The sequence below is a fragment of the Pseudoliparis swirei genome, unplaced genomic scaffold, assembly GCF_029220125.1.
Source record: "Pseudoliparis swirei isolate HS2019 ecotype Mariana Trench unplaced genomic scaffold, NWPU_hadal_v1 hadal_30, whole genome shotgun sequence".
Classification (NCBI taxonomy): Eukaryota; Metazoa; Chordata; class Actinopteri; order Perciformes; family Liparidae; genus Pseudoliparis; species Pseudoliparis swirei.
The window spans coordinates 278959-303901 of record NW_026613266.1 but is presented as its reverse complement, the minus strand read 5'-3'; the positions used below and the strand labels follow the sequence as shown (position 1 = coordinate 303901).

Genomic DNA, 24943 nt, shown 5'->3' with positions numbered 1-24943 from the left:
AGCCTGGATGCCGAAAAAGCCACTTGCACCCCGTCAACAACTCTTCTCGGAGCTCTTGCCTGTCCTGAGAGCCCTGTAAGTGTATATATGTGATTAATCATGATTAATCCACAGAAACCTGTGATTAACCTGATTAAACATTTTAATCGTTTCACAGCCCTATATATAATATATAATATAAACGGAGTCTCACCTTGTGACATTTGTCTTGAGTCTCTTGTAAATTTCTGCTTTTCAGCTGCAGTTTCTTTTCCATAGAGTTGGTCTTAGCAGGAGAGCTGAGGCCTGCAGACAATGACCTGATGACAACAACAACAACAACAACAACAACAGCTGTTCTTTAGTCCCGTTTGTCAAACACAAGCACACTGCATGTTGTACATGTTACTCATGTCTCAGGAGGGTTAGGGTTCCTTGAGAGGACCGCCATAGGGACCTGGGGTTAGGGTTCCTTTAGAGGACCGCCATGGGGACCTAGGGTTAGGGTTCCTTTAGAGGACCGCCATGGGGACCTGGGGTTAGGGTTCCTTTAGAGGACCGCCATGGGGACCTGGGGTTAGGGTTCCTTTAGAGGACCGCCATGGGGACCTAGGGTTAGGGTTCCTTTAGAGGACCGCCATGGGGACCTAGGGTTAGGGTTCCTTTAGAGGACCGCCATGGGGACCTAGGGTTAGGGTTCCTTTAGAGGACCGCCATGGGGACCTGGGGTTAGGGTTCCTTTAGAGGACCGCCATGGGGACCTGGGGTTAGGGTTCAGTGGGTTAGAAGATGCTCGAAGGCCCTCCCAGTGCAAATAACTCGCAATGCATCCTGGGACATGGAGGCCCAGCCAGTTTTTTGAGTCGTGATAAGTTACCTGTAAGAATCACTTTTTAATCCTCCATCTCAGAACGAACACACACACACACACACACACACACACACACCTGGTCGTAACCATAGCAATAGGTCCTCTCCCACTAGTCTTCCCCTCTCGCTCTTCTTCCCTCTGAGCCGCAGTCTGCAGGACATGAACCTGCGAGAGAAGCCCCTCCCCTTTCCTCATGATCAGAGGTGAGGAAACGCCATGGGGTGATTAATCCCAGCGCGCAGGCTGTGAAGCAGTCAGAAGCCCGCTATGCTGCACGGTAACAGAGAAAGCCCCATAGCAGCAGCTGGGTGACACCGCATACCAACCGGCAGCTCCCAGACACGAGACCCGGGGCCAGCGGGGTCCTGAACCCCCCACGGTGCATGCAGCAGGTCTTTGTCAGCCAGACAATGTGACGCGGAGCACTCACTCGGGTTTGGCCGATGCGGTCAGCGCTCGGCTGAAGAACCATCCTAGAAAGGGGAGATCCTGGCCCTGGAAGCCCGCGGGCAGAGCTCCTGGCTGGGCTGCCGAGGCTGGCCGGGGGGCTGCCGGCTCCTCAAAATTAGAGATGTCATCTTCAGCGTGCAACGCAGGAACGAAAGGAGGGACAACTGCAGGAGGAAGGATGGAGTGAGACGGGGGAAAAGAAGGAGGAGAAGGAAGCAGCGACGACGACAAAGTAGAACAAATAAACAAACACAAGGAGGAGAAAGGAGGGGAGGACGGAGCTGAGGGAGCCTAGAGTGCGGTAAGTCGCTCGTTGATGCACATGCTGCCTCTGTCTGTCCCTCCTCCCTCCTCCCTCCTCCCCCCTCCTCCCTCACTGCAGCAGAGCGAGCTAATCAGCTGAAGCATAAAGCTCCATGTGTCCAATTAACAAGAAAACAACAGATTTGTGATACAATGTATGATTATATTTTTTAGATTGTGTTTGATGTACATTTCTCAAATAAATCAAGACAAAGATCTAATAAATCCTTCACTGTGTCCGTCTGCTGAGGCTCTGGAGGAATATTCAGTGGTGAGGGCTCAGCATCGTTTGATAGACGCTCCAGACAGAGGCTCCTCCCCCCGAGGGAGTCCTCCTGGACACACGCATGGCCGATGCAGCGACACGTGTGTGTGTGTGTGTGTGTCAGAACCACCGATGAGGACATTAGATCTCACACACGGGTCACCTGTGTGAATAACACGGCGAGCGGCGTCCTCACCGTGTCTCAGGCGGCTCCAGTCGACGCTGGAGAAGAAGGCGTGGCAGCGGAGGCCCTGGGCCCCGAGCCGCTCGGCGGCGCCACACAGCAGGCCGCGCAGCAGCTCCTCACACGGCCCGCTGGCCCGCGGCTCCTCGGGAAGCTTCAGGGAGCGCTGCGGCACAAACACGGAGCGGGGTTCTGACACCACGCCGACAGCCATCGGACCGGCGCAGGTCGGTGCGACCGGCGGTCCAGACGTACCTGAAAGTTCAGGATGTTGTGAGCAGTCTCGGTGGCAGTGGCGCCCGTGAAAGGCGCCCTGGCATAGATCATCTGGTACGCCACGACCCCGAGGGACCACCAGTCGCACTCGGGCCCGTAGGCGCCTCGAGCGCCCCCATTCATGGCTGCCAGGACCTCTGGGGAGAGGAAGTCCTGGGTCCCGACCGGCACCGCGGGAACCCACACCTGCATCAACGAGACACCGTGACGTCCCCGCCGAGCGCCCCGGCCTCAAAGCGCTCGACAAGGGGACCTTCGTACCGTTTTGTCTGCAGTCAGCTTGGCAGCGGCGCCGAAGTCCGCCAGCTTGATGTGCCCGGTCCGATCGATGAGGACGTTCTCTGGTCTCACGTCTCTGCAGTGGACAGTTTGCAGAGCTCAGAACATCAACCAGCGGTCACCGCTCTTCAGGCCCTCAAAGCCCTGAAACGGGGCGTCCTCCACAAGGAGCTCACCTGTGGACATATCCCAGCCGGTGGACGGCACCGATGGCCTCGACCAGCTCGGCCAGATAGAAGCGAGCCGTGGGCTCGTCCAACTGGTCCTCGTACCGGTTCAGCAGGGACAGCAGGTTTCCGCCTGGCAGGTACTCCATGGCCTGCAGACACATGTGTATCAAAGGAGCATGAGCCCGTTGAACAGTCACCAATGACCCCATCGCTCTGAGGAGGAGCAGCGAGTCGGCTGATGGACGCTCCTCCTCAGGGATTCAGGTCTCTGAATACGGATGCAGATATCCGTGTGGATTGCTCCTCCACGCCACGAACACAGCAGCGTCCTGGTGTTTGTGTTTATGCCAACGCCACAACAACCAGATAAGAAGATACACATCATCCAGCATCTTTAAGGTCAACACAAATCAACCTGGACACGTCTGACTGCTGCTGAACGGAGCCAGAGCCTCTGGTGCATGAATGAACGGGAGCATTCTCCAGTGTTGCCTAGCAACAGGGAGACCGGCTGCCTCTCTGACACACGGGGGAAGATGGATGCTTTGTATTTTCCTCCATGCTCAGTTAGGGAGTGAGACAGAAGGGCGAGTGAGAGGAGCCACTGGAAGGAGAACTGTGGAGACGAGACACCGAGCTGCTTCCTCCTGAACGAGCGGCACTCCCCACCTCCATGCCCATCAGGGGCTGGTTCACAGGACGCCAAAAACCACTTCCCTTCTCCCCGCTGAGGCTTCTGGAACGGGACGTTGTTCAATTGTAATGACATCTACAGCCAACAGCTTGCAGCACCTCAGAGGTCTCCTGGTCTCCTGGACTCCTGGTCTCCTGGACGTCACGGTCCTCAGACTGCAGGCCAACATGATGCCACAACCAGGAAGTTGAGGATGTTTTTTTAGAGGCGTCAAAACATTTCTTGGACAGACAAGTTGTTCCTTTCAGATCCCTCAGTCCAGATCCCTCAGTCCAGATCCTTCAGTCCAGATCCTTCAGTCCAGATCCCTCAGTCCAGATCCTTCAGTCCAAATCCCTCAGTCCAGATCCTTCCTGTTGCAGCTCGTACTGACCGGAACTGTCCAGCAGACACGCACATGTTTACCATGACACGCCTTAACATGTTTACCATGACACGCCTTAACATGTTTAACATGACACACCTTAACATGTTTACCATGACACGCCTTAACATGTTTACCATGACACGCCTTAACATGTTTAACATGACACACCTTAACATGTTTACCATGACACGCCTTAACATGACACGTCTTAACATGTTTACCTTGACACGCCTTAACATGTTTACCATGACACGCCTTAACATGTTTAACATGACACGCCTTAACATGTTTAACATGACACGTCTTAACATGTTTAACATGACACGTCTTTACATGTTTAACATGACACGCCTTAACATGTTTAACATGACACGCCTTAACATGTTTAACATGACACGTCTTAACATGTTTAACATGACACGTCTTTACATGTTTAACATGACACGCCTTAACATGTTTACCATGACACGCCTTAACATGTTTACCATGACACGCCTTAACATGTTTAACATGACACACCTTAACATGTTTACCATGACACACCTTAACATGTTTACCATGACACGCCTTAACATGTTTAACATGACACACCTTAACATGTTTAACATGACACGTTTTAACATGTTTACCATGACACGCCTTAACATGTTTACCACGACACGTCTTAACATGTTTACCATGACACGCCTTAACATGTTTACCATGACACACCTTAACATGTTTACCATGACACACCTTAACATGTTTAACATGACACACCTTAACATGTTTAACATGACACACCTTAACATGTTTAACATGACACGTCTTAACATGTTTAACATGACACACCTTAACATGCTTAACATGACACGCCTTAACATGTTTAACATGACACGCCTTAACATGTTTAACATGACACGCCTTAACATGTTTAACATGTCACGTCTTAACATGTATCTTAACATGTTTAACATGTCACGTCTTAACATGTATGTTAACATGTTTAACATGTCATGTCTTAACATGTATGTTAACATGTTTAACATGTCACGTCTTAACATGTATCTTTACATGTTTAACATGTCATGTCTTAACATGTATGTTAACATTTTTAACATGTCACGTCTTAACATGTATGTTAACAGGTTTAACATGTCACGTCTTAACATGTATGTTAACATGTTTAACATGTCACATCTTAACATGTATGTTAACATGTTTAACATGTCACGTCTTAACATGTATGTTAACATGTTTAACATGTCACATCTTAACATGTATGTGAACTAGGGCTGTGAAACGATAAAAAATTTAATCGGGTTAATCACAGGTTTTTGTGGATTAATCATGATTAATCACATATTACCGATATTCTCGGTATATTTTGTGAGAACATAGAGATTTATGACAAAAGACGGATATATACATTTATACATTCTTCTATTCAATGGTGCTGCAACTCAGCAGTTATTTAGCAGTTTTCTTCCATATGGAACATTAATACATCTTCATCCTAAACAGAATGTTTAACCCTCCTGTTACCTTTCGGGTCAATTTGACCCCATTCAATGTTTAATGTCGGTGTTCTTTGGGGTCAATTTGACCCCAGGCTGTTTTTCACTGTGTCAAACATATCAGAAATATCAACTTTTTTATTTATTTAAAGGGCTATTTAGGTAGTCAACAAACAAACATAAAGTACCTCACACTTAAACTTGGGAAACAATATTAATTCTAATAATCTTCTGGAGGTTTTAATTGCTGGGGTCAAATTGACCCCGAGGGTAAAATATGTTAGTAAATGTAAAGGTAACAGGAGGGTTAAACAGAACATTTTTCTCTTGTTTGTCAACCATTAACTCCACCATGATACAATCTAAAGGCCTCTAGTCTTCCTCTAGCAGCTGCTGAAGCAAACTGACTGTGTGGGTTTCCTTCATGAACTGGGCCGTGATGAAAGGGACGGCGGGGACACCGCTGCAAAGCTGAAACCTCACCGGCCCGGACAGGTGGACAGATTGACAAGTGACTTTGTTTTGCTCGGTCCCGATGCGCGCACGAGCTCTGTGGGCGCGCGGAGATCGATAAGTGTTAACGCGACGAAGAGACAGAAATGACATGCTGCTGTGGAGATCGATCAACAACAGACGTTTAGTTTAATAAATGAACAAAGACGTGCTATAGTGAACATGTCAGGTGCGTGTCAATCTCTTTAATGTCATGCGATCTACCGACACTACGCGCGATCGACTGGCAGGTCGCGATCGGCGTGTTGAGACCCTGATCTACAGGAAGTAAAAGTCGTAACAAGGTTTCCGGAGGTGAACCTGCGGAAGGATCATTACCGATGAACAGACCGTCTGCATGAGAGCGGACAGAGTTCAGATTGAAGTGGTGTATTGGAAGCTCATTTTGCAAGTGACTTTTTCGTCCCGACGACCAACAACAGACGGATTGGAAGCTCATTCTGCGCATGCGTTAAATGCGTTAAAAAACAAAACTAGTTAAACCTGTAATTGAATTAACTGAGTTAACGCGTTATTTTTCACAGCACTAATGTTAACATGTTTAACATATCACGTCTTAACATGTATGTTAACATGTTTAACATATCACGTCTTAACATGTATGTTAACATGTTTAACATATCACGTCTTAACATGTATGTTAGCATGTTTAACATATCACGTCTTAACATGTATGTTAGCATGTTTAACATATCACGTCTTAACATGTATGTTAGCATGTTTAACATATCACGTCTTAACATGTATGTTAGCATGTTTAACATATCACGTCTTAACATGTATGTTAACATGTTTAACATATCACGTCTTAACATGTATGTTAACATGTTTAACATATCACGTCTTAACATGTATGTTAGCATGTTTAACATATCACGTCTTAACATGTATGTTAACATGTTTAACATATCACGTCTTAACATGTATGTTAGCATGTTTAACATATCACGTCTTAACATGTATGTTAGCATGTTTAACATATCACGTCTTAACATGTATGTTAGCATGTTTAACATATCACGTCTTAACATGTATGTTAACATGTTTAACATATCACGTCTTAACATGTATGTTAGCATGTTTAACATATCACGTCTTAACATGTATGTTAGCATGTTTAACATATCACGTCTTAACATGTATGTTAGCATGTTTAACATATCACGTCTTAACATGTATGTTAACATGTTTAACATATCACGTCTTAACATGTATGTTAGCATGTTTAACATATCACGTCTTAACATGTATGTTAACATGTTTAACATATCACGTCTTAACATGTATGTTAGCATGTTTAACATATCACGTCTTAACATGTATGTTAACATGTTTAACATATCACGTCTTAACATGTATGTTAACATGTTTAACATATCACGTCTTAACATGTATGTTAGCATGTTTAACATATCACGTCTTAACATGTATGTTAACATGTTAACATATCACGTCTTAACATGTATGTTAACATGTTTAACATATCACGTCTTAACATGTATGTTAGCATGTTTAACATATCACGTCTTAACATGTATGTTAACATGTTAACATATCACGTCTTAACATGTATGTTAACATGTTTAACATATCACGTCTTAACATGTATGTTAGCATGTTTAACATATCACGTCTTAACATGTATGTTAACATGTTTAACATGGGGCATGTGGAGCGTGGCACCACGTCAGGTCCAGTTTAGTGCATTGAGATCACAGTCGCACACAGAGCTCAGGACAACCTAAAGGCCGTTATGTGGAACACGCCAAGTACCACATGGCGTGTTCCACTGGCGTGTGGTACCCAATCACTGCCCTTTGGCCGGAGACAGGTACAAACATTCTTCTGCAGCCTCACCAGGTAGACGTGCTCTTTATCCTGGAAGGCGTAGAGAAGCTGAGGGATCCAGGGGCTGCAGTTCAGAGCCAAGACCCTCCGCTCCTCCTCGTGGAAACACACCTGGGAAGATACATAGTCAATGAATACAACCGCTTGGTCCCGTGAGCATCATCACATGAACTCCTCTAAAGCCTCCATGAGGGCATCTCATGAAACCCGGAGACTTCCCATGCTCAGCATGATGGCGGTAGACCGCGTGTTCCCATGCCTCACTTCGACTTCCTCAAGTCGTGTTCATGTTGCTCATAAAGACTCATGTGAAACTCTAGGATCTGCTCTCTGAGCCAGAGCTGTGTGCCGTGGTGCTCTTCAACCCGACAGCACCCTCTCCTGGACATGTGTCAGACTGCAGCTTAGATAACAAAGCACACAGACGCACGCTGCCCTATCGGCCAGACTCACGTGTTCCTGGCAGCGCAGCGCGTCCTTCCCCAGGACTTTCAGGGCGCACACTTCCCCCGTGGCTTTCTCACGGACCACTTGGACTTCGCCAAAGCGACCACGACCCACCACCGCACGAAGCTCGAAGTCCTGAGGACCTGGCTGCATGGCCCGGAGTTCTGAGACCACTTCAGAGACTACACACACACACACACACGCGCGTGCACACAGACACACACACGCGCACACAGACACACACACATGCGAGTGCACACAGACACACACGCGCGCACACACACACAGACACACACACGCGCAAACAGACACACACACGCGCACACAGACACACACACGCACACACACACACACACAGACACACTTCATTGCGTACAGCATCTATATTATAGTTGTCTCTTTTGAGGATGTCACTCCCTGCTGTGACTCAATACAAATACACAAACAACTACACAAACAACTACAAACTATGCTCAATGTCTGCTTACACTTATTAACAAAATGTTCCACATGGCTTATCTTCATGAGCTCTGGGGAGACGCACTCCTCATGCAGCAGGAGGAGAGCCTCCAGAAACGCCTCCCGACCCAGAGCAACGCCTCCAGGCTGCAGGCTGACTCGGCCCTAAGGACACACACACACACAGAGAAAGAGACACACACACACACACACACAGAGAGAGAGACACACACACAGAGAGAGAGACACACACACACACACACACACACAGAGAAAGAGACACACACACACACACACATAGAGAGAGACACACACAGAGACAGAGACACACACAGAGAGAGAGAGAGAGAGACACACACACACACAGAGAGAGAGACACACACAGAGAGAGAGACACACACACACACAGAGAGAGACACACACACACAGAGAGACACACAGAGAGAGACACACACAGAGACAGAGAGACACACACACGCAGAGACACACAGAGAGAGAGAGAGAGAGAGACACACACAGAGAGAGAGACACACACAGAGAGAGACACACACAGGAGACAGAGAGAGACACACAGAGAGACACACAGAGAGAGAGAGAGACACACACAGAGAGAGACACACACAGAGAGAGAGACACACACAGAGAGAGAGAGACACACACACAGAGAAAGAGACACACACACACACAGAGAGAGAGAGAGAGAGACACACAGAGAGAGAGACACACACAGAGACAGAGAGACACACACACGCAGAGACACACAGAGAGAGAGAGAGAGAGACACACACAGAGAGAGAGACACACACAGAGAGAGACACACAGAGAGAGAGACACACACAGAGAGAGAGAGACACACACAGGAGACAGAGAGAGACACACAGAGAGACACACAGAGAGAGAGAGAGACACACACAGAGAGAGACACACAGAGAGAGAGAGACACACACAGAGAGAGAGAGACACACACACACACACAGAGAAAGAGACACACACACACACAGAGAGAGAGAGAGAGAGACACACAGAGAGAGAGACACACACAGAGACAGAGAGACACACAGAGACACACAGAGAGAGAGAGAGACACACACAGAGAGACACACACAGAGAGAGAGACACACACAGAGAGAGAGACACACAGAGAGAGAGACACACACAGAGAGAGAGAGACACACACAGAGAGAGAGAGACACACAGGAGACAGAGAGAGACACACAGAGAGACACACAGAGAGAGAGACACACACAGAGAGAGAGACACACAGAGAGAGAGACACACACAGAGACAGAGAGACACACATAGAGACACACAGAGAGAGAGAGAGAGACACAGAGAGAGACACACACAGAGAGAGACACACAGAGAGAGAGACACACAGAGAGAGAGACACACACAGAGAGAGAGAGACACACACAGAGAGAGAGACACACAGGAGACAGAGAGACACACAGAGACACACAGAGAGAGAGAGAGAGACACACACAGAGAGAGAGACACACACAGAGAGAGAGAGACACACACAGAGAGAGAGAGAGAGAGACACAGGAGACGGGAGTCACCTTGTGCCAGCAGGTGTCTTGTGCAGCGGCTGAATGACGTCATGACTCACCTGGAACACCTGGTTGAGTCGTGAGCTGCGGCTGCTGAGCGGGTCGGCCCGACTCACCTGACTCAACGTCATCATGGAGGGTTACCCACACCTGAAGAATGACGTAACACGTTACCCGTTAACCGGGTACCGGACCACCGAGCGGCCGTTTATTTGACAACCACGAAGTGCATCAAAACAGCCATAACATGAACACATTAATAATATGAACACATTAATAATATGAACACATTAATAACATGAACACATTAATAACATGAACACATTAATAATATGAACACATTAATAACATGAACACATTAATAACATGAACACATTAATAATATGAACACATTAATAACATGAACACATTAATAATATGAACACATTAATAACATGAACACATTAATAATATGAACACATTAATAACATGAACACATTAATAATATGAACACATTAATAACATGAACACATTAATAACATGAACACATTAATAACATGAACACATTAATAATATGAACACATTAATAACATGAACACATTAATAATATGAACACATTAATAACATGAACACATTAATAATATGAACACATTAATAATATGAACACATTAATAACATGAACACATTAATAACATGAACACATTAATAATATGAACACATTAATAACATGAACACATTAATAATCTTAACACATTAATAACATGAACACATTAATAATCTAAACACATTAATAACATGAACACATTAATAATATGAACACATTAATAACATGAACACATTAATAACATGAACACATTAATAATCTAAACACATTAATAACATGAACACATTAATAACATGAACACATTAATAACATGAACACATTAATAACATGAACACATTAATAATATAAACACATTAATAATATGAACACATTAATAACATGAACACATTAATAACATGAACACATTAATAATATGAACACATTAATAATATGAACACATTAATAACATGAACACATTAATAACATGAACACATTAATAACATGAACACATTAATAATATGAACACATTAATAATATGAACACATTAATAACATGAACACATTAATAACATGAACACATTAATAACATGAACACATTAATAACATCACATTAATAACATGAACACATTAATAACATGAACATTAATAATATGAACACATTAATAACATGAACACATTAATAACATGAACACATTAATAACATGAACACATTAATAATATGAACACATTAATAACATGAACACATTAATAACATGAACACATTAATAATATAAACACATTAATAATATGAACACATTAATAACATGAACACATTAATAACATGAACACATTAATAATATGAACACATTATCGGTGGAACATTAAAACAGCTCAAGTAGAATCAAGTTGCGGTGCAGTGCAAGACATAACATACAGCAGTGAGTTGAATAATATGCTTGAAAGCCTTTAGACCGAGGTGAGAGGAGGCGAGGACGAAGGCGCCAAGGAAACGTCCTTCGGTACCGGACACGTCGACGGTCGGTACCGGAGCCTAAACGGCCGGTAACTCACCGGTAGAGGAGACGTTAGTTGCTCCAGGACTGTTTTCCTCAACCTGGTTTCCGGTCTACTCTTTTCAATTTTTGCGCCTTCGCCGCCAGCTCTCGAACTTGCTGAGTGAAGGCAGCGTGTGATTGGATCCCTGAGGTCTCCTGGGCGGGTCATGCTCCGGCTCTCAACCAATGGCTGACGCTTCCGGGCTGTTCAACCTCCAACGCCACAGAGAAAGGATTTTTTTGTAATGGCCATAAATATAATATAATACAATATAAGACAATACAATACAATATATAATATATAATATATAATACAATATAATATACAATATAATACAATATAATATATAATACAATATAATACAATATAATAAAATACAATGCAATACAATGTAATGCTTTGTTTTGTTATTGAATTTAATATTATTATATTCTATTTTTTTATATATCTTGAATTTTTGTAGAACTTGAATACCATGTCGAATAGGTTATATATTATTTTGTTTATTTGTTGGGACACATGACACTAATTTTAAAGGGCTAGTCCAGTCATTAATAATTCCAAAATGCTTATTTATCATTCAATACAGAGAAATGATATCAATTTAAAACTATTTCTCCTTTTCAAAACAGTCAATGAAATGTAACAGACTTGCATTAGGAATAAAACATTCATTTATGCAGAATAAATAATTAGCAGATAGCGGAAATCAGGACAAAAACCTTTGACATTTGAAACAGATTTATATGTTTCATTGTGGTCAATTACAGCTTTTCAAAATGTCAAATATTGTAAAGTAACAGGGGGTGAAGTGGAGAGACTGGGGACTGGCCAGCTGCCTCGAGCCTGCTCCAGTTGGTGCAGGAGGTGCTGGTGTTAAAGTTGGGGTTGAGTTGGGGTTGGGAGCAGGAGCAGGAGCGGGTGGGGGTGGGGGAGTGGGGTTGGGAGGTGTATGGGCAGGAACAATCCTATGACTGAGCTCAGGCTGGAGCTGCTGGTCCAGGGTACTTTCTGCAGCACAAACTGCTCTCCTGCTCAAAGCCCACCCATCTGAAAGGACGCGACAGAATCATGACGTAGGAATCACGCAGCAACGGGACGTAGATGCAGGATCAAATGTATTTGAAACTCAACGAATCCAAAGTCCTGACTCCACAAGGACCCAACCTCTCCAGCACGTCTTTACATTCACCAGACAACTCCATCTTCTTTCCGCGAAAGTTCTCCAACTCAAAAACTGCCAACTGCAAGACAGGTGGAGCCAGTCGGTGACCGGCAGCGTCGGCGTGGTGATGGCGTCCTGTGTTCTTGCCACGGGCTCATGAGCGTCTTCGTGAGGTAGCTTGGTCCGTCCTTGTGCTTCTACAAGGCGCAGCAATTGCAGTCAAATGCCATAAGTACGGACATCAGATAGATTTGTAGAGTTAGGTTACATTGATAGAGAAAAATAGTGTAACATTAGCACACAGCAGCAGAAAGCTTGTCGAGGCAGCAGGTCTGTGGCGTCGTGTCATCACACGGCTTCACACGCTCCTCGATAGGCGGGCGACTCTGGCCGGGTCCTCTGGCCGGGTCCTCTGACCCGGATCCTCTGGCCCGGAATCTCTGGCCGGGTCCTCTGGCCGGGTCCTCTGACCCTGATCCTCTGGCCGGGTCCTCTGGCCAGGTCCTCTGGCCCGGGTCCTCTGGCCCGGATCCTCTGGCCCGGGTCCTCTGGCCGGGTCCTCTGGCCCGGGTCCTCTGGCCCGGGTCCTCTGGCCGGGTCCTCTGGCCGGGTCCTCTGACCCTGATCCTCTGGCCGGGTCCTCTGGCCGGGTCCTCTGGCCGGGTCCTCTGACCCTGATCCTCTGGCCGGGTCCTCTGGCCGGGTCCTCTGGCCGGGTCCTCTGACCCGGATCCTCTGGCCCGGAATCTCTGGCCGGGTCCTCTGGCCGGGTCCTCTGACCCTGATCCTCTGGCCGGGTCCTCTGGCCAGGTCCTCTGGCCCGGGTCCTCTGGCCCGGATCCTCTGGCCCGGGTCCTCTGGCCCGGGTCCTCTGGCCGGGTCCTCTGGCCGGGTCCTCTGACCCTGATCCTCTGGCCGGGTCCTCTGGCCGGGTCCTCTGGCCGGGTCCTCTGGCCCGGATCCTCTGGCCCGGCTCGTGCCATCCTGACTCTGATCCTATACTGGCACCGACTGGCTCAGTCAGCAGATCCGTCTCCTGTGGTCTTCGGGTTCTTTACCTTCCTCTTCATCCGTCCAGGTTGCGAAGGAGACCGTGTCGTAAATATCTCCAAGTCTTAAAACCGACCGCCCACATCAAAGACATCCACGCCGTTGCATTTCATAGAAAAGGTTTAATACAATTCCCTCAATTTCCTGGTATTACACAGTGTGTTGCTCTAGATGAGCAGCAGCATCACAAAGGCACACGTGACTCTAAAGCAGTCAGGGGTCAGGTTGATCAAAACACACGGCCCCGTTCTGGTCAAAGTTCCCTATTTTCATAAAAACCAAGAAGTGCATCTTTAAGTTTTGTGGACCTGGAAAGAGAAGAGCGACATGGTGTAGCTCGTGGAAACGTTCCCGTGACCGTGTGACACACCAGCTGATTACTGACGGCCGACGGGAATTTGTTGTTTATTTCTTAAAGTGCTTTAGAGTTTACTTGAGACAATCTGCGACAGGAAAGAGGATGTAAAAGGCATTTTGTACAAATTAAACTAAAATACACACACGGTGCAGTCCATTATTCAGAGTCAGTATTGTATGAGCACATGTTGAAGGCAGATGTCCTGCTGGACCCGGTCAGACCACCAGAAGGCCTCCCCCCCCCACTGAGCCTCCAACACAAACACATCACGTCTTTCTCTCTCAGCAGGAACAGTTCTTCATGGCCTCGACGTATCCATCCTCCTGCTGATCACAGGAAGGGCCAAAGGAAGGCCCTCAAAGACCCTCAAAGGCCCTCCACGATGACAATGGAGCCGTCATGGCGACGCGAGATGGACTGAGTCTCCTTCAGGGAACAAGAGAGAGAAAAGTTCAGGGAGAAGTTTCCAGACTGCGGGGAGCATGGAGCTTACGCAACACATTCAATAACACTGGGTTCATAACGAGTGCTTCAGGAGCTCTGGAATCCATAACCTGTTACATCAACTCGTCTTCACTCACTGGGCTGAGTCCGTGAAGGGAGGAGCGGATACAAAGCAGCGATTCTGCAGAAAGAAGAAGAACCTGAGGACGTCTTCACCCACTGGGCCAATCAGGGAAAGACCTCCAGAAACACGCCCACTTCCTGTTTTGGTCTCGGCTGTCAGTGTTTTCGACAGACACATGACGGCACCGCCGAGTTCCAGCCCTTCAGACCTGCCAGCCGCGTTGCATTAGAACTCCCTTCTACAGTGAGCCACTAGGTCCAATACGACCTCACCACGTCTCTGACGGGCTTGTTATCAACACCAGCTCCAGAATGATGCTCCAACACGCTCGTCACTCAGACATCGTGTGCCACCGGATCAGATGGATATGAGAAGCTAGACTAACCCGGCATGTTGGTCAAATGAGACGAATAAAGAAAGATGAAACAAGAAGGACTTTACAACGAAAACAAGACTCCCCAGAGAGGAAGAAGCAGAACTCTCTTTTGAAATGAATATTTAGGAAAGGAGGAAGAACAGAAGCTCACCTCATCCCTCAGTGTCGTACTGACTGAGGCGCTTCCTGGACTTCAGTTCCTTCAGCCAGGCGGGAGAGGACACGGCCCTGAAGCGGAGCGTTAAAGACCGCAATAGTTGATTCTACAATGTTGTTGTATATGTATTATAGATATATATATAGATATATTATATATATATATATAATATATCTATATATTATATATCTATATATAGATATATAATATATAGATATATTATATATATATATATAATATAATAATAATAATAATAATCATTTATTTTATATAGCGCTTCTCAAGGCATGCCGACATCCCGAAGTCGCTTTACAGAGTCCAGTAGTCACACACACAGTCATCCCGGTGGTGGTAAGCTACATCAGTAGCCACAGCTGCCCTGGGGCAGACTGACGGAAGCGTGGCAGCCAATCAGCGCCTACGGCCCCTCCGACCACCACCAACATTCATTCACATCCATACGAACCATATCTATCTATATATATATATTATATATCTATATATATATAATATATATATATAGATATATAATATATATACATATATATATAATATATATAATATATCTATATATATAGATATATCGTGCTCACCCTCCCCCGTCCTGGACGGCTAAGGGGGGCAGCACTCGTGCGGCCCCGGCCAGGTGAGCGGGGCGAGGAGATCGGGGCAGTTGTGTTGCTTCCTCTTTCTGTCTCCTCTCTCCTCGTCTCCTGTCTTCTGCTGCCTTGTCTCCTCGTCCGGTTCCTCCTCCACTGCTTTTCCTTTTTATTTGAGCCTTGGGAGAAAAGTTAAGGACAATTTACTTATATGTCGCCCACCACGTTATGTATCTTGTGTTGTGAAAACTGGGAAACAGACGTATACTTATATACATATATATATTTATATATATGTATATATATACACGTATATATACGTATATATATACATTAGTGCTGTGAAAAATAACGCGTTAACTCAGTTAATTCAATTACAGGTTTAACGAGTTTTTTTTTTTAACGCATTTAACGCATGCGCAGAATGAGCTTCCAATCCGTCTGTTGTTGGTCGTCGGGACGAAAAAAAAGTCACTTGCAAAATGAGCTTCCAATACACCACTTCAATCTGAACTCTGTCCGCTCTCATGCAGACGGTCTGTTCATCGGTAATGATCCTTCCGCAGGTTCACCTACGGTAACCTTGTTACGACTTTTACTTCCTGTAGATCAGGGTCTCAACACGTCGATCGCGACCTGCCAGTCGATCGCGGCGAGTGTCGGTAGATCGCATGACATTAAAGAGATTGGCCCGCCCCCTGACATGTTCTCTAGAGCACGTCTTTGTTCTTTTATTAAACTAAACGTCTGTTGTTGATCGTATCTCCACAGCAGCATGTCATCTCTGTCTCTTCGCGTTGCGTTAACACTTATCGATCTCCGTCTCGCGCCACAGAGCTCCGTGCGCGCATCGGGACCGAGCAAAAAAAAAGTCACTTGTCAATCTGTCCCTGTGTCCGGGCCGGTGAGGTTTCAGCTTTGCAGCGGTGTCCCCGCCGTCCCTTTCATCACGGCCCAGTTCATGAAGAAAACCCACACAGTCAGTTTGCCTCAGCAGCTGCTAGAGGAAGACTAGAGGCCTTTAGATTGTGTCATGGTGGAGTTAATGGTTGACAAACAAGAGAACAATGTTCTGTTTAACCCTCCTGTTACCTTTACATTTACTAACATATTTTACCCTCGGGGTCAATTTGACCCCAGCAATTAAAACCTCCAGAAGATTATTAGAATTAATATTGCTTCCCAAGTTTAAGTGTGAGGTACTTTATGTTTGTTTGTTGACTACCTAAATAGCCCTTTAAATAAATAAAAAAGTTGATATTTCTGATATGTTTGACACAGTGAAAAACAGCCTGGGGTCAAATTGACCCCAAAGAACACCGACATTAAACATTGAATGGGGTCAAATGGACCCGAAAGGTAACAGGAGGGTTAAACATTCTGTTTAGGATGAAGATGTATTAATGTTCCATATGGAAGAAAACTGCTAAATAACTGCTGAGTTGCAGCACCATTGTATAGAAGAATGTATAAATGTATATATCCGTCTTTTGTCATAAATCTCTATGTTCTCACAAAATATACCGAGAATATCGGTAATATGTGATTAATCATGATTAATCCACAAAAACCTGTGATTAACCCGATTAAAAATTGTAATCGTTTCACAGCCCTAATATACATATATATACGTATACAGGACTGTCTCAGAAAATTAGAATATTGTGATGAAGTTCTTTATTTTCTGTAATGCAATTAAAAAAACAAAAATGTCATGCATTCTGGATTCATTACAAATCAACTGAAATATTGCAAGCCTTTTATTCTGATTTATTGCTGATTATGGCTTACAGCTTAAGAAAACTCAAATATCCTATCTTTAAATATTAGAATATCATGAAAAAGTATACTAGTAGGGTATTAAACAAATCACTTGAATTGTCTAATTAACTCGAAACACCTGCAAGGGTTTCCTGAGCCTTGACAAACACTCAGCTGTTATAAATCTTTTTTTTACTTGGTCTGAGGAAATATTAAAATTTTATGAGATAGGATTTTAGAGTTTTCTTAAGCTGTAAGCCATAATCAGCAATATTAAAAGAATAAAAGGCTTGCAATATTTCAGTTGATTTGTAATGAATCCAGAATGCATGACATTTTTGTTTTTTTAATTGCATTACAGAAAATAAAGAACTTTATCACAATATTCTAATTTTCTGAGACAGTCCTGTATGTATATATATATATATTTATATATATGGATATATATGTATATATATATATATGTATAACCCTGTATATATGTATATATATATATATAAATATATATATATGTATAACCCTATATATATGTATATATATATATATATATGTATAACCCTATATATATGTATATATATAAATATATATATATGCATAACCCTATATATATGTATATATATATAACCCTATATATATGTATATATACATATATACATATATATATATGTATTGTGATGTCATCAGAGGAAGGGTGCTTAATGGGAGGTACATTCCCTCCCGGTGGTTGCAGCAGGGACTACAACCAGCAGGACATCCGTGGTGAAAGACTACAATTCCCACTCAGCAGTGCAGGCGGGGGAAGGCAGCCGCACAGCTGAAAAGGATGAGGCTGATGAGCCTGCGAGGAACTCAGGTGAGTCCGGGACATTATGTTTGTTGTGTACACCGATGGGTGGTGGAGTTAAGTTTTGCCTTTTGTTTGATTACGAAGAATCAAATTACAAAGACTTGGATTTAAAGAAACCTTCGCCTGTCGTCTTGATTTGTGCACCCACGCCTCACCTCACGATCCCATCCTCTAAAGACATCACAATATGTATAACCCTATATATATGTATATATATATATGTATATATGTATAACCCTATATATATATATATGTATACATACATATATATGTATATATATGTATAACCCTATATATATATATATATGTATAACCCTATATATATGTATAACCCTATATATGTATATATATATGAATACATATATAAATATATTTATATGTATAACCCTATATATATATATGTATACATACATATATATAAATATATTAGGGCTGTCAATCGATTTTAAAAAATGAACTAATTAATCGCACATTTTGAAATTGCGATTAATTAATCGCGATTAATCGCGATTAAAAGTTGTTTCCTTCTTTTTAAAGACAAAACTTCACACAGAGCTGTGTTTTCAAAGAGGCTCCTACTTATAAAGTGCCAGCGCGGAATTTAATATCGTGGATGATAAATTGTTTCTTCAGTGAAACATCAGATTAGTAAAAAAAAAGAAGTATATTGAGACCCCATTGGTCCTGTCATCTTTACCACTGAACAGCAGAACCAGTGGCCTTGGTAACTGACTGACATTCACATATGTCACGTTCACCCTCTGGAGGCTGGGGGCATTTTATACATTTTACAAAAAAAGATTGAATTCACCGTTTAAAGTCTTTTGCATATGACACATACCCACGTGTTCTACATCAAACATTCCAGAACAATCTCAGCTCTATTCAATGAGGCTCATTGTCCTCGCGCCGTGTTCTCTGGTTCTCTGACTGACAGGCTGCTAAATGAGCCTCACCTGTGAGGTGGGAGGTCCTTTGTGATTTACTGAGTGTTCATTGGTTGTTTTTTTCCCGAAATGTTGACAGACAAACGGATTGACCAATCACGGTGAAGGTTTCGTGTGACGAGTTCTTTCCGCCGCGTCATCGACACGTCGCCCCTCCGTTCCTCTGTGTATCAGAGGGGGAGACGGGAGGAAACCCGACTGATTCATCCACGAGTTAAACTGATTTCTGCTCCTTATTTTCGCGGAGAAATAATTGTTTTAAAAACGGAAACAGTGTTAAACCACACTGCCGCGGTTTGACACTCAGAGGAGTGTAAAAACTTCAACAAACACCGGAAGCAAGTCGAAGTGTCCTTGAGCAAGGCACTGAACCCCCAGTTGCTTCCCGGGCGCATCACTGCAGCCCACTGCTCCTTAATAACTAAGGATGGGTTAAATGCAGAGAACTAATTTCCCCTTGTGGATTAATAAAGTATATAAAAAATAAAAAAACGTTGCGTTAATTGCGTTAAAATATTTTAACGCGGCCAAATTAATCGCATAGATTAACGCGTTAACGCTGACAACCCTAAAATATATATATGTATAACCCTATATATATGTATATATATATATATATATATATAACCCTATATATATGTATATATATATATATGTATACATATTCGAGACTGGATTACTGCAACTCCTTATTATCAGGCTGCTCTATAAGTCTCTTAGGTCAACTCCTTATTATCAGGCTGCTCTATAAGTCTCTTAAGTCAACTCCTTATTATCAGGCTGCTCTATAAGTCTCTTAGGTCAACTCCTTATTATCAGGCTGCTCTAATAAGTCTCTTAGGTCCCTCCAGTTGATCCAGAATGCTGCAGCTCGTGTTCTCACTAAAACTAAGAAAAGAGATCACATCACTCCTGCACTAGCTGCTCTGCACTGGCTCCCAGTAAAATCAAGAATCACTTTTAAAATTCTTCTCTTAACCTACAAAGCCTTGATTGGTGATGCTCCATCATATCTTAAGGAGCTTGTAGTACCATATTGCCCACTAGAGAGCTACGCTCACTAAATGCGGGACTACTTGTAGTTCCTAGAGTCTTAAAAAGTAGAATGGGAGCCAGAGCCTTTAGTTATCAAGCTCCTCTTCTATGGAACCAGCTTCACCTTCAGTCCGGGAGGCAGACACAGTCACCTCGTTTAAGAGTAGACTGAAGACCTTCCTCTTGACAGAGCTTATAGTTAGGGCTGAATCAGGTTCACCTGGTCCAGCCCTTGATATGCTGCTATAGGCTTATAGCTGCCGGGGACGTTAGGATGCACTGAGTACCTATCTCCTCTTTTTCTCTCCTTAAGGATGAATGTTCATCTCAATCACACGTTACTAACTCTGCTTTCTCCCCGGAGTCCTTGTGACTTCACGTCTCATGGGGTCATCGGACCCTATGAGACGACATAGATCCTATCTGCCTGATGGATCATCGAGGTCTGGGTCGTGGAATTCCTGCTCCTGACTACGCCACTGTCCTGTTGAGACTCCGCCCACTGTTGAGACTCCGCCCACTCCTCCTCTCTACCGCCATCTGCCTGATGGATCGTGGAGGTCTCCATCGTGGAATATGCCTACTATGAACTATTCATACACTCTGTCATATTCATTGAATGTATTTAAACTCTAATCTGTCCTTCTGGTCACATTACATCTATTGCATCTGTCCATCCTGGAGAGGGATCCTCCTCTGTTGCTCTCCTGAAGGGTTCTTCCCTTTTTTTCCCCCTGAAGGGTTATTTGGGAGTTTTTCCTGGTCCGATGTGAGGTTTTGGGGCAGGGATGTCTATGTGTACAGATTGTAAAGCACTCTGAGACAAATTTGTAATTTGTGAAATTGGGCTATACAAATAAACTGAATTGAATATATGTATGCATAACCCTATATACAGGACTGTCTCAGAAAATTAGAATATTGTGATAAAGTTCTTTATTTTCTGTAATGCAATTAAAAAAACAAAAATGTCATGCATTCTGGATTCATTACAAATCAACTGAAATATTGCAAGCCTTTTATTCTTTTAATATTGCTGATTATGGCTTACAGCTTAAGAAAACTCTAAAATCCTATCTCATAAAATTTTAATATTTCCTCAGACCAAGTAAAAAAAAGATTTATAACAGCAAAACAAAATCAAACATTTGAAAATGTGTTTCCAGGTGTTTCGAGTTAATTAGACGATTCAAGTGATTTGTTTAATAGCCTACTAGTATACTTTTTCATGATATTCTAATATTTAGAAATAGGATATTTGAGTTTTCTTAAGCTGTAAGCCATAATCAGCAATATTAAAAGAATAAAAGGCTTGCAATATTTCAGTTGATTTGTAATGAATCCAGAATGCATGACATTTTTGTTTTTTTAATTGCATTACAGAAAATAAAGAACTTTATCACAATATTCTAATTTTCTGAGACAGTCCTGTATATAGCTCTCCTCAAAGCCCTCAGACTCACGATGAGGGCTGCAGGGCTCAGCCCGGGGAACATGGCAGGAGGAGAACAGACCATCTTGGGTTGGGGCTCCTCCTCGGAGTCGCTCTCTCTCTGCTTCCAGGACGCCTCCTTTCCTTCTAGAACACGGACACAGAGGCTCAGAACATGCAGTCAGTCCTCCTCTCCAGACGCCGTGTGGCCTGGAGCGGCTGTGAGGACGATGTGAGCAGAGACCTGTGGAGCCGCTCCCCTCCCAGCGCTCCACCAGAGCCACGCCTCCACGGAGCGAGCGGGGCGGACGCGTTCGGGTCCTCCTCTTCCCCAGATCCGCCCTGGACCTCTGGGCGCTGGTGTCGAGGAGAGGGGCGGAGCTCTGTGGGGAAACACACACATGCTAACACACAGCTAGCAGCCAGAGAACACCCTGCTAACACACAGCTAGCAGCCAGAGAACACCCTGCTAACACACAGCTAGCAGCCAGAGAACACCCTGCTAACACACAGCTAGCAGCCACAGAACACCCTGCTAACACACAGCTAGCAGCCACAGAACACCCTGCTAACACACAGCTAGCAGCCACAGAACACCATGCTAACACAGAGCTAGCAGCCACAGAACACCATGCTAACACACAGCTAGCAGCCACAGAACACCATGCTAACACACAGCTAGCAGCCACAGAACACCATGCTAACACACAGCTAGCAGCCAGAGAACACCCTGCTAACACACAGCTAGCAGCCAGAGAACACCCTGCTAACACACAGCTAGCAGCCAGAGAACACCCTGCTAACACACAGCTAGCAGCCACAGAACACCCTGCTAACACACAGCTAGCAGCCACAGAACACCCTGCTAACACACAGCTAGCAGCCACAGAACACCATGCTAACACACAGCTAGCAGCCACAGAACACCATGCTAACACAGAGCTAGCAGCCACAGAACACCATGCTAACACACAGCTAGCAGCCACAGAACACCATGCTAACACACAGCTAGCAGCCACAGAACACCCTGCTAACACACAGCTAGCAGCCAGAGAACACCATGCTAACACACAGCTAGCAGCCAGAGAACACCCTGCTAACACACAGCTAGCAGCCAGAGAACACCCTGCTAACACACAGCTAGCAGCCAGAGAACACCCTGCTAACACACAGCTAGCAGCCAGAGAACACCATGCTAACACACAGCTAGCAGCCACAGAACACCATGCTAACACACAGCTAGCAGCCAGAGATCACCATGCTAACACACAGCTAGCAGCCAGAGAACACCATGCTAACACACAGCTAGCAGCCACAGAACACCATGCTAACACACAGCTAGCAGCCAGAGAACACCATGCTAACACACAGCTAGCAGCCACAGAACACCATGCTAACACACAGCTAGCAGCCACAGAACACCCTGCTAACACACAGCTAGCAGCCAGAGAACACCCTGCTAACACACAGCTAGCAGCCAGAGAACACCCTGCTAACACACAGCTAGCAGCCAGAGAACACCCTGCTAACACACAGCTAGCAGCCACAGAACACCATGCACACACAGCTAGCAGCCAGAGATCACCATGCTAACACACAGCTAGCAGCCACAGAACACCATGCTAACACACAGCCAGCAGTCACAGAACACCATGCCAACACAGCGCCAGCGTCACAGAACGACCATGCCAACACACAGCCAGCGTCACAAACACCGCGCCCAGCTGTGCCCAGCTGTGCCAGCTCCCAGCTGGTGACTCAGTGCCAGCTGTGTCCTGGTCTGTGCCAGGCTCCAGCCTGTGTCTGTGCTGTGCCTTGGTTTCAGCTGTGCTGCGGCCAGGCTGTGTCAGGCCCCAGGCTGTGCCCAGGCCAGCTCCAGGCCAGCTGCTGTTCTGTGTCTGTGTCTGGTGCTGTACTGTGCCCTGTTGTGTCTGGTGCCAGCCCTGTTCTGTGTCTAGGCCCAGTTCTGCGTCAGTCCCTGTGCTGTACTGTGCCCAGCTGTGCTGTCTGCCTGTCTCAGTGCCCAGGCCAGCCCAGGCCAGCTCCAGTGCTGTGACTCAGGCCAGTGTCCCAGCTCCAGGCTGTGCCCAGCTGTGCCCAGCCAGGCTCCAGGCCAGCCTGTTCTGGTGTCCCATCCAGTGCTGTGTGCTGCGTCGTGCCTTGTTCTGTGTCAGTGCCCAGGCCAGGCCTGTTTGCGTCAGTGCCCAGTTCTGTGCCCAGCTGCTGCGCCAGTTTGTGTCTATTTCTGTGTCAGGCCAGCCAGTCCCAGCTGTGCCCAGGCCAGGCCCAGGCCTGTGCCCAGTTCTTGTGTCCTGCCCAGGCCAGGCCCAGTCAGGCTCCAGTGCCAGTGTCTATGTCTGGTCTGTTCTCAGGCCCAGTTCTCCTGGTGCCTGTGCCCAGCCAGTCTGTTCTAGTAGTCAGTCTTGTGCTGCCTGTGCCAGCTGCCCAGCTGTGTCCAGTTCTATGTCCGGCTCTGTGCTCAGGCCCAGTTGCGGCCTGGTGTCCCAGTCTCTGGTGTCCTGGCTCCAGGCCAGCCGTGTCAGTGCCCAGGCCAAGGTCTGTCTGTGCTCAGGCTCCAGCTGTACTGTGCCCAGTGTCAGTTCCTGTGTCAGTGTCAGCCCACAGGCCTGTGCTCAGTGTCTATTCTGGTGTCCTGCCCAGGGGTTGCAGTCTTGTGCCTGTGCTCAGGCCCTGTGTCAGCTGTCTTGGTGTCAGTGCCTGTTCTGTGTCCCGTCTGTGTCAGGCCCAGGCTCCAGCTGTGTCTGTGCTGTGTCAGGCTCCAGGCTGTGCCCAGTCTTGGTGTCCTGGCTCCAGCTGTGCTCCAGTCTGTGCTGCCTGGCTGTGTCAGCCCGTGTCCTGGTCAGGCCAGGCTCCAGTTTGTGTTGCAGTTGTGTCGAAGC

General features: G+C 45.4%; 3 protein-coding genes across 3 annotated transcripts in view; 1 reads left to right on the top strand and 2 right to left on the bottom strand.

Moving 5' to 3' along the window:
• The window catches only part of cita (citron rho-interacting serine/threonine kinase a), a 45977-nt gene extending 34150 nt beyond the window's left edge, over positions 1 to 11827 (bottom strand). The window contains exons 1-11 of the mRNA XM_056410932.1: positions 11763 to 11827; positions 10211 to 10301; positions 8631 to 8766; positions 8149 to 8324; positions 7705 to 7806; positions 2784 to 2926; positions 2590 to 2683; positions 2308 to 2514; positions 2065 to 2218; positions 1281 to 1464; positions 194 to 299 (exon numbers count right to left, since the gene is read on the bottom strand). Coding sequence (XP_056266907.1) covers positions 194 to 299; positions 1281 to 1464; positions 2065 to 2218; positions 2308 to 2514; positions 2590 to 2683; positions 2784 to 2926; positions 7705 to 7806; positions 8149 to 8324; positions 8631 to 8766; positions 10211 to 10285 — 1377 coding nt within the window. The 5' untranslated portion in view covers positions 10286 to 10301; positions 11763 to 11827. The remainder of the gene's footprint in view (positions 1 to 193; positions 300 to 1280; positions 1465 to 2064; positions 2219 to 2307; positions 2515 to 2589; positions 2684 to 2783; positions 2927 to 7704; positions 7807 to 8148; positions 8325 to 8630; positions 8767 to 10210; positions 10302 to 11762) is intronic.
• A 2237-nt stretch (positions 11828 to 14064) lies between these two features.
• On the bottom strand, positions 14065 to 23697 carry LOC130191260 (uncharacterized protein KIAA1671-like). Its single transcript, XM_056410931.1, has 6 exons — positions 23671 to 23697; positions 22287 to 22446; positions 22074 to 22189; positions 16015 to 16199; positions 15416 to 15492; positions 14065 to 14746 (listed from the first exon to the last, which is right to left on the bottom strand). The coding sequence occupies exons 1-5, from the start codon at positions 23695 to 23697 to the stop codon at positions 15417 to 15419; spliced, it is 564 nt and encodes a 187-aa protein (XP_056266906.1). The 3' UTR covers positions 14065 to 14746; position 15416.
• A 31-nt stretch (positions 23698 to 23728) lies between these two features.
• The window catches only part of LOC130191259 (keratin-associated protein 10-11-like), a 1390-nt gene continuing 175 nt past the window's right edge, over positions 23729 to 24943 (top strand). The window contains exons 1-6 of the mRNA XM_056410930.1: positions 23729 to 23796; positions 23869 to 23955; positions 24002 to 24212; positions 24298 to 24446; positions 24527 to 24599; positions 24787 to 24867. Coding sequence (XP_056266905.1) covers positions 23729 to 23796; positions 23869 to 23955; positions 24002 to 24212; positions 24298 to 24446; positions 24527 to 24599; positions 24787 to 24867 — 669 coding nt within the window. The remainder of the gene's footprint in view (positions 23797 to 23868; positions 23956 to 24001; positions 24213 to 24297; positions 24447 to 24526; positions 24600 to 24786; positions 24868 to 24943) is intronic.